At 41.4% G+C, this 15,811-nt stretch overlaps 1 protein-coding gene across 1 annotated transcript; it reads left to right on the forward strand.

Moving 5' to 3' along the window:
* The first annotated feature begins 9,497 nt into the window (after positions 1-9,497).
* Positions 9,498-14,811, forward strand: MC5R (melanocortin 5 receptor). The gene is made up of 3 exons (XM_077933186.1): positions 9,498-9,692; positions 10,502-12,996; positions 13,345-14,811. The coding sequence occupies exon 2, from the start codon at positions 10,588-10,590 to the stop codon at positions 11,563-11,565; it is 978 nt and encodes a 325-aa protein (XP_077789312.1). The 5' UTR covers positions 9,498-9,692; positions 10,502-10,587; the 3' UTR covers positions 11,566-12,996; positions 13,345-14,811.
* Positions 14,812-15,811: the final 1,000 nt, after the last annotated feature.

The following is a 15,811-nucleotide window of genomic DNA, read 5'->3' on the forward strand; positions in this document are numbered from 1 at the left end:
CGAAGATTTAGCAAAGTTAATCAAATGAGTCAGTCTGTTTGTTGCTTTGTTTTTTTAAAAAACCATGCACACACAACCCAAGGATCTATATTTCCATCCATGAAAGTCAATGGCCCATTTCCAAATTATTTCTCTGAAGCTGATTTGGCCCTTCAGCATTACTCAGTTGCCTATCTGTCTTTAATGGAAAAAATAGCCTCCTGTTGCTAGATCCAGAAGCTGATTTCCCTTAATCTGTCTGTTTTTGTGGGGTCGTGCTGACTGCATGGTAATAGCCAATCTTCAGCCTTCACAACTGGCTGTGGCTGGTGTAGAAAACTAATGACTCCAAGCAGTAAAACTTGTCTGAGTTTCAAAACAGGTTTGTCATGGGGAGCTGATGTTTGGAAAACAAGAGCTCCTATGCCACCTCCTGAGCACTGGAACTAATTGTGTGGTTCTTTGGTTCAGGGGCTTTATTCTTCTATGTTTTTGGATAGTAAAGGTGATTCCTTTGTTGTAAAAAAGGGTACTTTTAAATGCCCTGTAGGAATCCTATTATTCACAATCAGCCCTTGCCAGAGTTCATTCCTTGCCTGTAGCTGAGTTCTACCCCTGAAATGTAGTGTGTGTCCGGGGTGGCAGTTTAACATTCGTATATTGCTTTCAAAGGAGAAATGACTCCTGTGGAAGCACTTTTTACCAAAACGACGACACATTCCATGCTAGCAGTTGTTTGCCAATGTTGCTTCTGCAGTGGTGACGTGTCCTGAGCTTAGTCAAAAGTAAATTTGTCTAAATATATGCTATGACACTCAAATACATGGCATTTGAAAATTAGATAATTACCCGTGCTTTAGGCTATGAACCCATACAAAGCGGGTGGGGAAACTGAGGGAAAGGCAGAACATTACAACACCTTCCTCAAACTATAAATGGAAATATTTGCCATAGCAGGTGGCTCTGGCCCTTCAAAGATTATAATCAGTCACAGCTGGGGTTGCCAGTAGCCAGGGCTAGTGGGAGATGTCAGAGACAAGCTGAGTCACCTCTGATTTACTTTCATACATTTTTCACTGCCCAATCCTATATAGTCTATGCTTAGAGGGCCTAGTGTGAACTCCTCAATTGTTGCTAAGTAACAGCAGAGTTTGTTCCCTCCCTTTTTTTGCACAGCAGCAACCAACAGCAACCAACAGCAAACAGAACAGGATAATGAACTGTTTCAATGATATTTCTTCATCAGCTGGCAGTAGTATAAAGGAATAAAAATGAAATACATTACATTAGATACAGTACAATAATTGAAAGGACATGCCTGCATATTCACTACCAAATTATGATACATTAACTATGACATTACCAAGTTAATAGTCCCCAAAGGTACATAAAGTGATCGTGGATCAATTCTCACTCAAAAGTGTAGTAGGCTGATACTGTTAACAGAACCCTGGTAGTATCATTAAGGCTCCCAGCAGGTACAATGAATAAGGTAAAACCACAAGGAATTTTAAAGGTACAAATCCAGAACGTACAAACAGCAGCCATCTTCCCAAGAAGCTTAAGCAAAATGAAGGCTATCCACAGGTAATATAATTGTACAATATCCAGAGAATACAAACAACAGCCATCTTACCAGAAAAAATATTGAACAATTTTTAAAACAATTTTTAAACAAAACAGTTATAATCTAGTTCGGTATTCAAACGCCCAGGGTGCAGTGATTTAAACAGGTAAATTAATCTGGTTTCTTGTTGGTGCAATAATTTGATATAGTTTCTCCTCTTCCCAGGTGTTCCCAGACTCACCCATAGGACTGTGTAGAGCAGATCTGTGTCCGAGTGATGATGTTTTACAAAGTGCTCAACCAAAGGAGCCTCCATAACTCAATTCCTAATATGGGATTGATGCTCCCCTATACAGTGGCACCTCTGGATGCGAACGGGATCCATTCCAGAGCCCCGTTCGCATCCTGAGTAGAACGTAACACGCGACTGCGCATGTGCGGGTCACGTCTCACCGCTTCCGCGCATGCGCGTGACGTCATTTTGAGCGTTTGTGCATGCGCGTGCTCCGTTACTTCCGGGTTGCCGTGGAGCATAACCAGAAAATGCTCAACCTGAAGCACATTTATTCCAAGGTATGACTGTACTGACACTGACAGCCCATGTGGTGGATCCAATGTAAAATTACAAGGGCATCTTATTAAGTACACCACATCTTTGGTCTGACATGTACTAAAATTACAGATGGTGAATCTGAAGTTAGAATGAGCATCATAAATCTCTTTCGTCTGTAACACGAAAAGGCAGGAAACACGTCTGCTTACAGCACCACCCAGCTCCAGATCATTCTCAACCAACCTTTATAATAGATATGAACTGTGGAAAGGCTTCAGTGTTTCTTTGTTACACACCATTCTAAGCATTTCTGTTGATGGAATTTTTATTTGACTTCTATTAGTTCGTGACTTCTTGCACATATTATATGGCTTTTGTTTATGAATTAAGAAGCAATAGTGTTTCATAAATATTGCCAATACAGTGGTACCTTGAGTTACAAACACCTTGGGTTACAAACACTTTGGGTTACAGACTTCGCTAACCTGGAAGTAGTACCTTGGACGTAGTACCTGGAAGTAGTACCTCGGGTTAAGAACTTTGCCCCAAGATGAGAACAGAAATTGTGCGCTGGTGGCACGGCGGCAGTGGGAGGCCCCATTAGCTAAAATGGTTCCTCAGGTTAAGAACAGTTTCAGGTTAAGAACGGACCTACAGAACAAGTTACATTCGTAACCAGAGGTACCACTGTATATTATTAGCCCACATGTTGCCTTTTGTTGATCAAAGTAACAACAGAGGTCAAGAGTTCTGGTAGCTGGACCTGATCCAGGCCTGGCCATCGAGACAACCACCGCACTGTTTCTCATCTACATTCTGCAGTTACACTGTGGAAGGGCCTTTAAAATGCCTTAGGGGCAACCAATATAAAATCTTCAATTTTTGAAAAATTTCAGAAAGAGAGGCAATATAATCTATTATTCACCTGCGGGTTCACTAGAACTTGATAAAAAGCATATCTTGCTGAAGTCTACATTGTTGTAGGCTTGGAACAAGGACTGAACAGTTAGCTGCTGGGAGTTCTGCTGCTGTTGGTACATGAAACAATATTCCCGTATGTCCTAAGATACTTGAAAAGTATGGCTGTATTTCTGGCCGACTACTTGGTGGACAGTTTGATATATAGATGTAACAGCTGAGCTATAGCTCACCTTCCACCAGATCATTCCTTCTTTCCCCACCTTAGACATTATTAGTTAGAGTTGTAGTTTTCTCTAGTTTGAGAATAGGGAACCTATGGCCCTCCAGATGAACCCAGCGGTGCTTATGTCTGAATAAATATGCATAGGATTGCACTGTTACTCACTGAAACAGAAATGGTGAAAGTGTGAGCCTCCAGATCTTGTTTTACTGCAATTCCCATAATCCCTTGCCATTGGTCATACAGGTTGGGGTTGATGGGAGTTGGAACCAACAACATCAGGAAAGCTACAAGTTCCCTATCCCTGCTCAGGTTTTTCCATAGAGGCCTAATGACATAGCACTGTTGGTTTCATAATACAGAGAATTGTTTTATTCATTCATCGTTATCACTCATTTTAAAATGGGCGATGGTTTTCTCTAAGATGGTTTTCTAGGTGACCATTTTAGAAATGACATAATGTTTGTTGTGATGCCCTTATCGTCAGGCTTACTCTGTTTCCCACTGCTCACGTTGCCTCTCTCAATTAAGATATGGACAGGATGAAATCTTGTTTTCAGCTTTTATTGTACCATGGCTGGGTCTATGCAAAAATAAAGCACCGCAGTGTCTCTGGATACAGCAAAAGGGATACTGAAGTTATTAATTAAGCTAAGCTGAGCTGTAAGGGAATAAACAAATTGTGGAGAAGAATTTATAAATGGGTAAGATTATGGGAGTTAAACAAGAAAAAGTAAAAAAAAACCTATTAGAGAACCACCCCAACCCTCCTGATCTGTACTTAAAAGAATACATTGTCTACCGTGCTAAAAGACTTTGTGCATAATGGGAAAACAGTGTTGCCTGAAGGGGGCTTATTTTCTAGGGCTGCGGATAAGAAAATATGGAGAAACACAGAACAAAAAAAGTACCTGCATTGTACATGAAGAGTTCGAAGGAAACTTCAGGTGGTGGACTTTGTTGTTCTCTGCAGGTGAGAGAATGTGAACTGAAAGTACTGCCCAGTGAAACAAATAAGGCTTTCAAAAATCCTTGTTATGCAGCAGTGAAGCTGTGCTAGGTGTATAAGATCATGAGAACTGTGCTTCATTGTGACTGCAACCAAGAGGGGCTAGGAGCATAGCTGGATGGATTGCTCTTTTGCTTCAGTGCACTTTTCATAATACCAGTTACATCTAAAAAGATGTATAAAGAAAGGATTCCCATTGTGCTATGTCCTCATCTACCAGGCATGAATGACATATGTGCTGAGGGATATGTTCTGCCTGCCTGTTAGCTACTAAACTAGCTTTAAGGTCTCGTTAATTATGTAGGCATTGGGAGTCAGGCTGCATGATGCCCTGAGCCCTGTCAAATTCTTGGGTTCCTGTATCTGTGTGGGGTAGAAGGTATGAGAGCAAGCTTGCTGAATCAGTCTCTTTGTCTAGCTAATGGTTGTGGCCAGCACCATGATAAGCATCAGAATGAACTAAACTGCAAGAGCTACAACTAAGTGATGGTGCTGTCTGGGCAAATGAGTGTGTCTTCCCCACTCCTCATCTGGCTGGTAGGTGAAGAACAATAGGAGTGTCATTGTGTATGAGCTGAGCTGGAAGAACAAGTTGAAGCTAGAGAGCCAGACACACGTTTGCTCTATGCTGGGCCCTGGGGCTCTTAACGGGGAAGCCAGATCTGTTGAGCTAGTAATGCCGTGAGCCCCTCCACTTTCGGCTCAGGTTGCATATATGTGTAAATAAACCATATATCCTAACACACCACAGTCTCCACATAGGAAACTGAACCCTGGGCAAGTGCCCGGAAGCCCTGGAGTCTCTCACCACTCTGAGAGTGGGCTAGCGTGTAACAATGCAAAGCCTGGAACAGGTTACCTGAAAGACTGATCAACAAATGGAACACAGTTAGTTTTTCCACAAACCAGGTGATTATCAGTTTATGGTCACATGGATGGGGCTTTTTCATTGGTGGTACTGGTGTGATGGAATGCACTCCCTGCTGATATATGATCTCATTTGTTTTGGCATCTCACTGGCTTTTGACGATGCAACTATTCGCATAGGCCTTCTACTGTAATCCTAGTCTCCTCTTTTAACTGCTGTGTTTTAATGGGATTGTTTTATTGCATATTCTAATTGTGGGTGTCTATTTCAATGTTTGCTTTTTATATTATGTAAACCTCTTAGAAGCCTATTTTGGCATTAAGTGGCAAAAGAATGAATAAACAAACAAACAAACAAACAAACAAACAAACAAAAGGTGGAGGTAATTTGTTCTCAGCCAGTCAGTTTATTAATGCTTGGGCCATAAGCCATTCACGTATAAGATAAATAAGTACAATACAAAACCCAATACTGCATAAAATCACATTGCTGCCTAGAGTCATATATAAAATCTACATCTCTGAAATACTACATAAATTTGTTCTGCCCCCAAAGCTGTGGGAGTAACTATTGCCATTCTACAAATACACTCCAAGGAGCAGAGATTTTCTTTTTTGGCCATTGTATGTGGAAGTAGTTACATTTTACATAAGAAGGATCCCAGTGGCTGATGAAGGCAAAGAGCATGGCATTTCTAAAACTGGTAATTAAATCCACTCTTTCTTTAAACTTCAGGCTATATAGTTCATGCTCTCTGGAACCACTTTTAATATAATGGCAGGGCCATTTTCCTCTCTAAATTGCTTCTGATTAGCAAGTCAATTTTATATTTCTTAACCTTTCATGTCTTGATGTTAATATTCTCCTTTAATAGTTCTTATTTTAAAGAAAGAGAACTTGCTAGGAAATTGAGAGTGTTCACAGTATCCCCACCTTTAAGAGAGACAGCTGGCCTGCATGACCCTTGCTATGGTGTTTTACCATGTGGCCTTTTCTACCTCCATCAATGATTCTGCATGTGTACAAAAGTAAGACATATTTCTGTCTTTAAGCGAAAGTCAAAGTGCATCAGGACAGTAACTGGGGAACCTAGGTGGGGCGATAGTGCAGACTCAGTAGCTGAAGATAGGAGACTTACAGGAGGATTACAGGAAAAGATCATCTCATCCCCTGCATATCCAACCAATCGCTGTGCTCTGTGGGAGAGGGCATCCTGCAGACGCCATCCCATCAGGAGGTCCATTCTGCACATTGCCAGAATCAGGTCTTTAGTGTGACAGCACTATCAGACAGGTGGTTTATTGATTGTCCTTTGCCTGTTGAATATGTTCCTCTTTCAACAAGCTTTCTCAGTGGAGACTTTTATTCCAGCTAGTAACACTCTCTCTCTCTCATTGTGTGTGTATGCGTGTGTTGCTTTTATATACAGTATGCAGTTGTTCTGCGCATGCTTTTATTGTATTGTAAAACACTTTGGGATGCCTCATGGGAAGTGATTCATTCATGAAATAAATAAGAACAAAATAGCATTCAAATGAGATCTCCAGTAACTTGAGTTAATCTTTAGAGGAGGGTTAGGATGGAGGAAAATGCTAAATGAGAGGGAGTGATGTACATAGGTTTTGGACGGATGGAAGAGGAGGAGGAGGACTGATATCTTAAAAGGACATGGGAGAGTGGTAGTTTGTTAAGAGTTCTGATCTACAGAGCTACAGTTCCCAGCACCCTTAACAAACTACAGTTCCCAGGATTTTCCATGACTGGAGAATCACCACAGAGTGATATAATAGTGCTTCAAATGTATGGTGTGGATGTGACATTAGTTCTGTGGCGTCCTGCTCACTCCCACATGTTGTAAACAGTTACAGAACAAGATAGCTTCTTTTCAGCAGATGGCAATACCCAGCCAGCTTTTTTATAGTGTGCTGTCCAAGGTCCTGACAGACTCTACCATGTCTAAGCCAGGCTCTGCCATACCTGCTTTGGGGTTGGGGTTCAGTCCTCAGTTATGCCTTCTGTGGATAGAGGAAGAATTGAAACAGAGAAGAAATCTGTGACTTTTGAAAGATAGTTTGTGAAGCCCTATTGGCATTTCAACAGCTTACAGTGGTGCCTCGCAAGACGAAAAGAATCCGTTCCGCGATTCTCTTCGTCTAGCGGTTTTTTCGTCTTGCGAAGCAACCCCATTAGCGGCTAAGAGGATTAGTGCTATTAGCGGTTTAGCAGTTTAGCGCCTATTAAAGGATTAGCGGCTAAGCTGCTAAAAGGCTATTAGTGGCTTAGCGGCTTAGAAAAAGGGGGGGAAAGCGGGGGGGGGGGAATGGCGAGACTTGCAATCCGTTTTCATCTTGCGAAGCAAGCCCATAGGGAAATTCGTCTTGCGAAGCGCATCGCAAACGGAAAACCCTTTCATCTAGCGGGTTTTCCGTCTTGCGAGGCATTTGTCTTGCGGGGCACCATTGTATTTGTTTCTTTATTATAAAATAGTCACCTAGAAGAGATAAGTGACCAGAGACCAAATTGCAAACATGCGCTGGATTATGGAGAAAGCTAGAGAGTTCCAGAAAGACATCTACTTCTGCTTCATTGACTATGCAAAAGCCTTTGACTGTGTCGACCACAGCAAACTATGACAAGTTCTTAAAGAAATGGGAGTGCCTGATCACCTCATCTGTCTCCTGAGAAATCTCTATGTGGGACAAGAAGCTACAGTTAGAACTGGATATGGAACAACTGATTGGTTCAAAATTGGGAAAGGAGTACGACAAGGTTGTATATTGTCTCCCTGCTTATTTAACTTATATGCAAAATTCATCATGCGAAAGGCTGTGCTGGATGAATCCCAAGCCGGAATTAAGATCGCCGGAAGAAATATCAACAACCTCAGATATGCAGATGACACAACCTTGATGGGAGAAAGTGAGGAGGAATTAAAGAACCTTTTAATGAGGGTGAAAGAGGAGAGCGCAAAATATGGTCTGAAGCTCAACATCAAAAAAACGAAGATCATGGCCACTGGGCCCATCACCTCCTGGCAAATAGAAGGGGAAGAAATGGAGGCAGTGAGAGATTTTACCTTCTTGGGCTCCATGATCACTGCAGATGGTGACAGCAGCCACGAAATTAAAAGACACCTGTTCCTTGGGAGAAAGGCGATGGCAAACCTAGACAGCATCTTAAAAAGCAGAGACATCACCTTGCCAACAAAGGTACGTATAGTGAAAGCCATGGTTTTCCCAGTAGTGATGTATGGAAGTGAAAGCTGGACCATAAAGAAGGCTGATCGCCGAAGAATTGATGCTTTTGAATTATGGTGCTGGAGGAGACTCTTGAGAGTCCCATGGACTGCAAGAAGATCAAACACATCCATTCTTAAGGAAATTAGCCCTGAGTGCTCACTGGAAGGACAGATCGTGAAGCTGAGGCTCCAATACTTTGGCCACCTCATGAGAAGAGAAGACTCCCTGGAAAAGACCCTGATGTTGGGAAAGATTGAGGGCACAAGGAGAAGGGGACGACAGAGGACAAGATGGTTGGACAGTGTTTTCGAAGCTACAAACATGAGTCTGACCAAACTGCGGGAGGCAGTGAAAGACAGGAGTGCCTGGCGTGCACTGGTCCATGGGGTCACGACTAAACGACTAAACAACAACAAGGGATAAGTGATGTTGCATGTACCCCTATAATTGGTGTGTGGTTTCACATTAATCATGATATTTATTCCTTCTCCCTCCCACCATGAGTTTCTTATGGAATACAGCTCACACCATCCCAAACCATAAGCCACTTTGACTGGGGTTGATGGCAGCTGAAGTCCCACAACATCTGGAGGGCATCGCAATGGCTGTTCCTAACACAGAACACAAAGAGTTGGATCTTACACTTAGGAATGATATAATAAAAAAATTATCAAGATGCTACACATGCATTCCCCTTAAAAAATTTCACTGAGAACAGGTGCAGAGGCTAATGAGCTCTGGTTCAAATTAAGCCTTTTACAGTAAGTCCATATCTCCCCCTCAGAGGAAATCAGTGATAGTCTTTTGCTGCAAAAAAAGGAACCTCGCTGCTTCTAAAGAATTTTCAGTAAAATGCCAGGTCATATTTCAGTCTGTTTAATATTTGGGAGATTAAATGGAGGCAAAATATTAAAAACAGCATGGGAATTATATCATACAAATAATGTGTAAAGCAGGAAAAAATTGCAGTTTATAAAGATGTGGTGCATCACAAATATCAGCCACTAGGTGATGCTAAAAATTCAAGTCTTTGCATCTTATTGAAGTCTATGAGAAATTGGGTGGTAAGAAGGCGGGGGTGGGGGTGGGCAGAGGAGGAGCTGGAAGCCGAACATTGAAGTCATTAACTCTGAGACTATAAAAAGACAGCTCCACAGTAAGTAATTTATAACAGCCTTGTCTCTTTGGATGTGAATAGTGCTTTTCTACTGTAATGCACTGGTTCCTGTCAAAAGTGCACAAACACTTGATGCTGAATGGACAGGTGATCAGAAACTTCTGACAGCCGGAAGAACATATGCAGGACCTGAAGAGAAATAGGAAGGAACAGCACTGGGTAAATAGCGACAATTTTTCTTTAATTGTAAATGGAGGCTATTAGGAGCCTTTGAAAAATGTGTTGTATTCATGAAGGGTTTTGACTGCTTGCAATATCTTTCATAATGCAAACATTCAGAAACATCTCATTATTCAGATAGAACAGAAAACCATACAGCACTTTAACCTTGAAGTAATAGTGATCAACTTAAAAAAAATAGCAGCACCAAACCTGCTGTTATAGCAAACCCTTGAATATCAGTATATCTTTGGGGATGTGAGATTTTGCTGCAAGACGGCTGGCTAATGCTACAGTCATTTGCTGTTTGTGTCACAGTACTTGCAAACTTGAGAAGTACAAAGATGAAGGAGAAGCTTTGAAAGCTTAGCTTGTAATTCTTGCAGGAATTCAAACTTTTATGTAAATCTGATTGGCTGAGCTAATGAAATCTGGTCTTATAGCTGTTCTGTTCAGTGGGGTTCTCAAGACTTGTTCAGACTGAACATACTAATTTTCTGCGGAAGTTTGCTCAGTGTATTTATCTTCTCTGGGATATATAGAAATGTGTCAATCGTGAGAAAAATAGGTGGTATAGGAAAAGAGATTTTGTATAAGATATGGAGTGGGGTGCTGGATTTCATCACCCTATTTCCCTCCCTTTCCTATGTTTTAAATTGCTCCTGTGCTCCTTGCTTTATTTGACTTTGGAAGCAACCCACATTGCAACTCTTGGGTCTGCCATTTACATATCTAGTTTCCCCTTTGCATTTCATTCCTTTTGTCACCATCAGCTCTGCTTTATGTCATGCTTTGTGATCGTTTGGCAGGATCTTCCGCCTTTCCGAAGAATGCATCTGCAGGACTGTTTTACAGTAAGTCTCCCAGACTGAAAACAGCACCTTCTTCAGCCAAGATGAACTCATCTAATCAACCCAGCATTCCAGACCTTAACTTGAGCGCTCTTGGGAGCAACCTGACTGTGCCCACCGTCAAGACCAAGGCATCAACATGTGAGCAAGTGGTCATAGCAACGGAGGTGTTTCTCATACTTGGCATTGTAAGCCTTCTTGAAAACATCCTAGTTATCTGTGCCATAGTTAAGAACAAGAACTTGCACTCTCCTATGTATTTCTTTGTGTGCAGCTTAGCTGTTGCTGACATGCTGGTCAGCGTGTCAAATGCCTGGGAGACCATAACCATATATTTATTAAACAATAGGCATCTAATTATTGAAGATGTTTTTGTACGTCACATAGACAATGTTTTTGATTCGCTGATATGTATATCTGTTGTGGCTTCCATGTGCAGTTTGCTAGCTATTGCAGTAGACAGATATATCACTATCTTTTATGCCCTCCGTTATCACAACATAATGACGGTGAAAAGATCAGGGCTCATAATTGCATGCATTTGGACCTTTTGTACTGGCTGTGGGATCATCTTCATCCTTTATTATGAATCGAAGTACGTCGTCATGTGTCTCATCACAATGTTCTTCACTATGTTGTTCCTCATGGTCTCGCTGTACATACACATGTTCCTTTTGGCTCGTACTCATGTCAAGAGGATAGCAGCCTTGCCAGGATATAATTCCGTTCACCAGAGGACCAGCATGAAAGGTGCCATCACCCTGACTATGCTGCTGGGCATCTTCATTGTCTGCTGGGCTCCATTTTTCCTCCATCTCATCCTGATGATATCCTGCCCTCAGAATCTCTACTGCATTTGCTTCATGTCACACTTCAACATGTACCTCATCCTCATCATGTGCAATTCAGTTATCGATCCCTTGATCTACGCCTTCCGAAGCCAGGAAATGCGAAAGACTTTCAAGGAGATCATCTGCTGCTACAGCATAAGAATGGTCTGCGGACTGCCCAGCAAGTATTAGGGGAAATGTGAATTGAACCTCCCAGCTGAATGGTTAATGGGCTGATGGAAACTGCCGTCCAACAACATTTGGATGGTCACATGTTCCCCATCCCTCTTCTAAACATTTTATTGTTCCATATGGAATGCTAGGTCGGCTTGTGATAGTGATCATTTCAGTGCGGGAACCTGAAATTTCTCTCACTGAAATTACTCATTTTGGACAGTTTTCCATGGGCTCCCATAAACATGAGTGGCATCTGTTTACTATATGAAAGCACTTAGGGTGGAGGAGATAACCCAGCACTGATACTGACACACACACACACACACACACACACACACACACACACACACACTGACTAAATAACTGTGCAAGTGGAACTACTTCTACCCCATTCTCCTTACCCCTAATATTTTTCGGAGGGTTCCCCCAACATCCTGGAGCAGATTTGAGGGTGGCACAGGGCACACGGGGTGGAAGGGAGAGAGAGGGAGGGATAGTCCTGTTGTGCAAGTGGAAGTCATTTCACTCACACAATTATTTAGTTAAATATTGACATCTACCTATCTATCTATGGCATGTGTGTGTGTGTGTATATACACACCAGTGTGCAAAGGAGCAGAATCTATATTTTTTATTTTCCCAACTAGTGACTGTAAATATATTTGTTGCATTCCCTTTGCACTGCATGAAACCCTGGTGAGTTTTAAACCAAACAATGCATTTGTTGGCATTCTTTAGTTCTGATAGGGTCTGTCAGGTACAGAGTGAAGAGTTTCCTTCACAGGCTCTGATTAATACTAGGTGACAAATACAATTTGCAAATGCCAGGCTCCACGTGCCTCAGCCTCTATGAGGATGGCCAAGAGATATCAAGACAGACCCACACAGCTCTTCGTGATTTTAAAAACAAGAACAGCACAACAGATGAATGTAACCAAAATATTTTCTTGCGTGGAATGCAAATTCTGAAGACGTGTGTTTTGGTGTGTCTGTTACTTGTCGATAGAAATGTGGCTAAAAAGCCTGCTGTAGAACTGTGATAGAAATAACTAGTCAGAGTAGACCACTGGTGGGTGAAGGAGAATGAATGGTCCAACTCTGTGGCCCAGTCATTTTGGTTTGCACAGCCAGCACTGCTGTTGTGTGGCACAGGGAAGCAGGATGGGATACAAGAAAGTCCAGGAGCAGCTCCGCAAATGGCATCTCAGTGCTGATCATTGGCTTGCAAATAGCAGCGGCTGTGCCTCTTGTGTTGCTGTATCATTAAAAAAGAAAAGTGGGTGGAGCAAAACCTCTGTCTCCAACTTGTCAAGCATAGGAAACAGCTCTAGCTTCTGCAATGCGAATGTATTTGGTATTATGACAGCTAAATTTCATTTACAGATCAGCTGCTCATCAGGTGCCCATTGACCTGTGCATAGCCCACTTGTTTTGATGAGATAACCTGTGCCCATGTTTACAAATGCACTTGAAGATACGCAAGGACATTTTTCAGTGAGGAAAAATGGTGGGCTTTATGCACTTTCATATTAAAGATGCGTTAGAAACAGGGATGGTTAGAAACATTGTGGAATTGTAGAGTTGGAAGGGAGCGTGAGGATCATCTAGCCCAACCCCTTGCAATGCAGGAATATTTCATCCAACATGGGGCTCAAACCCACAACCTTAGATTAAGAGTCTCATGCTCTACCAACTGAGCTATCCCATTTGAAAGCCCAAATCAGAAAGAAGACCTGCAAACATGGGGATCATCATAGGCATATACAGTACTGCAAGTCTCTGGTTGCAAAAGAGCTCCAATTTTCTTTTTTGGGAGGATGACAAAGGTCCTATGATGTAGAGACCTTGACCCTATTTGCACGAGCCTATTATTTCCTATTGAGAGTATCAACAATCAGTGTCATTAAAAACTCCTACCATGCTCAGAGTAAATGGGGCATGAATTAAGCACCTTTAAATTTCCGCTGATTTCAGCGGGAGAGTTAAGCATATGCTGGAATCTCTTTTGAATTAAATAGGATTTAATGTTGCCTAGATTAATGTCCTAGGTGTTTTTTTTTTTTTTAGCACTGCAGGAACTGAATTCCAGAATCTATAGAACACACCCATTTCTTCACCCTGAGTGTGTATTTCAATGTCAAATCAAGAGGATTATTACCTTTGTGATTGTTCCAAGGTCAATACTGAGAAGCATTAAAGCACATTCTCATCTACACAGCAACTACGCAGTCAACCTTGGGAAGTCATTTTAGAAAAATGCGGAGGAACAGACATACCTGTAGGCTCCATCATTCTCAAGGAACAATTGCTTTTGGAAATTATGCTTTCGGGGAATTGCAGTGTTTAGGAAGGTGAGAGGTGGGTTGATTTCAAGGCATTAGTCTTCCAGAAAATATAGTGGATCTGCAAGATACCGTTTTAAATTTTTTTTTGATGTGTGCATTCATACATAAAATGCAGTAACATGCAATTAATAGTTTTCTAACATATACTTGAAATCCTCTTGAGCTTTCAGTACAAAGTATAAATCTCAAAGTTTCAGCAGTGAACTTGTTTTAGGGCAAAGTTTTTTCAGGGCCAAATTTAGTCTTCAGACTGCTTGTAGGTCTTGGAACCAGGAAGCAGTATAGTATTGGAAAGAGCTTGATGTATTGGAAAGAGATAATTCTATTGGCAGGGCTTTTAACTTTGGTTAAAAACTAAGTGATGGAAACTGTGGAAGAAACATGTGCATTATTGAATTGTACATAAGCAGATTTGCCTTTCTATTGAATAATATTTTCATGTTTTCCTAAATATCTGACTATACCTTCCATCACTGTGAAATTGGGAAAATGATAACGTTTTCTTATTTTCATCCCTGCAACATCTATATGAATCAGGGTGTTATCTCATTCTGCTGATGGGACACTGAGGCGAGGGGATTGCAACAGCATAATGTGACAATAACATACTTACTGAACCCATGACAGCATAATGAGGTAATAACTGAAGTAGAATTTGAACTTATATGGATTTCCTTATGCTCAGGTTCAACTACACTAGAATTGTGTAGTGAATTTGAATTTAGATGAATGACTTTCCATGATTTTTTTTTAATGACTGGACTTGGTTAATTCTTACCATACAGTCGTAAGGGTGGCTAAGGGGTCAAAAGTCAGTTAAACCACGTCCTCCTTTGTCCCTTTCCCAAATCTTTCTTTTTTCTACATTTCCCTCCCATGTTTCCAATGGAAGGGAAATAAAAAGGTGATATTTACATTATCTCCTGAGCTGGTATAAAATTCTTCTAGGTTGTGGGAGTGGGATGGATCCAGATTCTTTAACTACAAATCTTTCCACAGTCTTCCCCAGCACATCCCCAACTCTTATATCATCTCCTTTTTGACCTTAATGATTTTGGAGTTCCACAGAAGTTGCCACAGCTGTGGAGGGGTGATGGGGTCGGGCAGAATCTAATACTAGATCTTCCTCTCTCTTTCTTCAGCCCTGGTCATAGGATTGTAGCCTAAAACCTACACGAATGCATTGTGGTAAAGCCCAACACTGATGGTAGTAGCAGTCTGAACTGCTGTGCCATGGTGAATTTTGTTTGTAGCATTAAGAATGGAGAGTTCATATTATTTATTGTTATATTGTAAAAAGCACAAGATGCATCCTATTTGTTCCATAAGGAAATCACAGTCTTCAGTGGGCATTCCATTTAAACATGATATAGATAATATTGAAAATTGAAAATTTCAGCTGGATAGTTTAAAAGATTTTGTTGAAATGTACATAATCTCATTTTCTCTGGAATTTTACTTGAAATAAAAATACACGTCTCTGATGTAGTTTTGAAATGGGTTGAAATGGAATTATAGAACTTTCCTGTGCTTGCCTGTGAATGATAGCACATCTCTGTCATTTTTAACAGTACAGTGGTACCTCTGGTTGAGAACGGGATCCATTCCGGAGGCCCGTTTACAACGTGAAAGGCCAGCAACCTGAAGCATCGTATCTGCGCAGGTGTGCGGTGTGATTTGGTGCTTGCGCGCATGCGCAAAGCGTGATTTAGTGCTTCTGCGCATGCGTGAGCAGCAAAACACAGAAGTAACCCTTTCCGGTACTTCCGGGTTGCCACGGGACGCAACCTGAAAAAATGTAACATGAAGCAAACGTAAAATGAGGTATGACCGTATCAGTAAGACTGCAACTGCCCTATTTTAGTAGGCTTGTCATCTAGAGTAAAATCACACATTTTAATTTCTCAGTTTAAATG

Source organism: Podarcis muralis, chromosome 8 (genome assembly GCF_964188315.1).
Source record: "Podarcis muralis chromosome 8, rPodMur119.hap1.1, whole genome shotgun sequence".
NCBI classification, from domain to species: Eukaryota; Metazoa; Chordata; class Lepidosauria; order Squamata; family Lacertidae; genus Podarcis; species Podarcis muralis.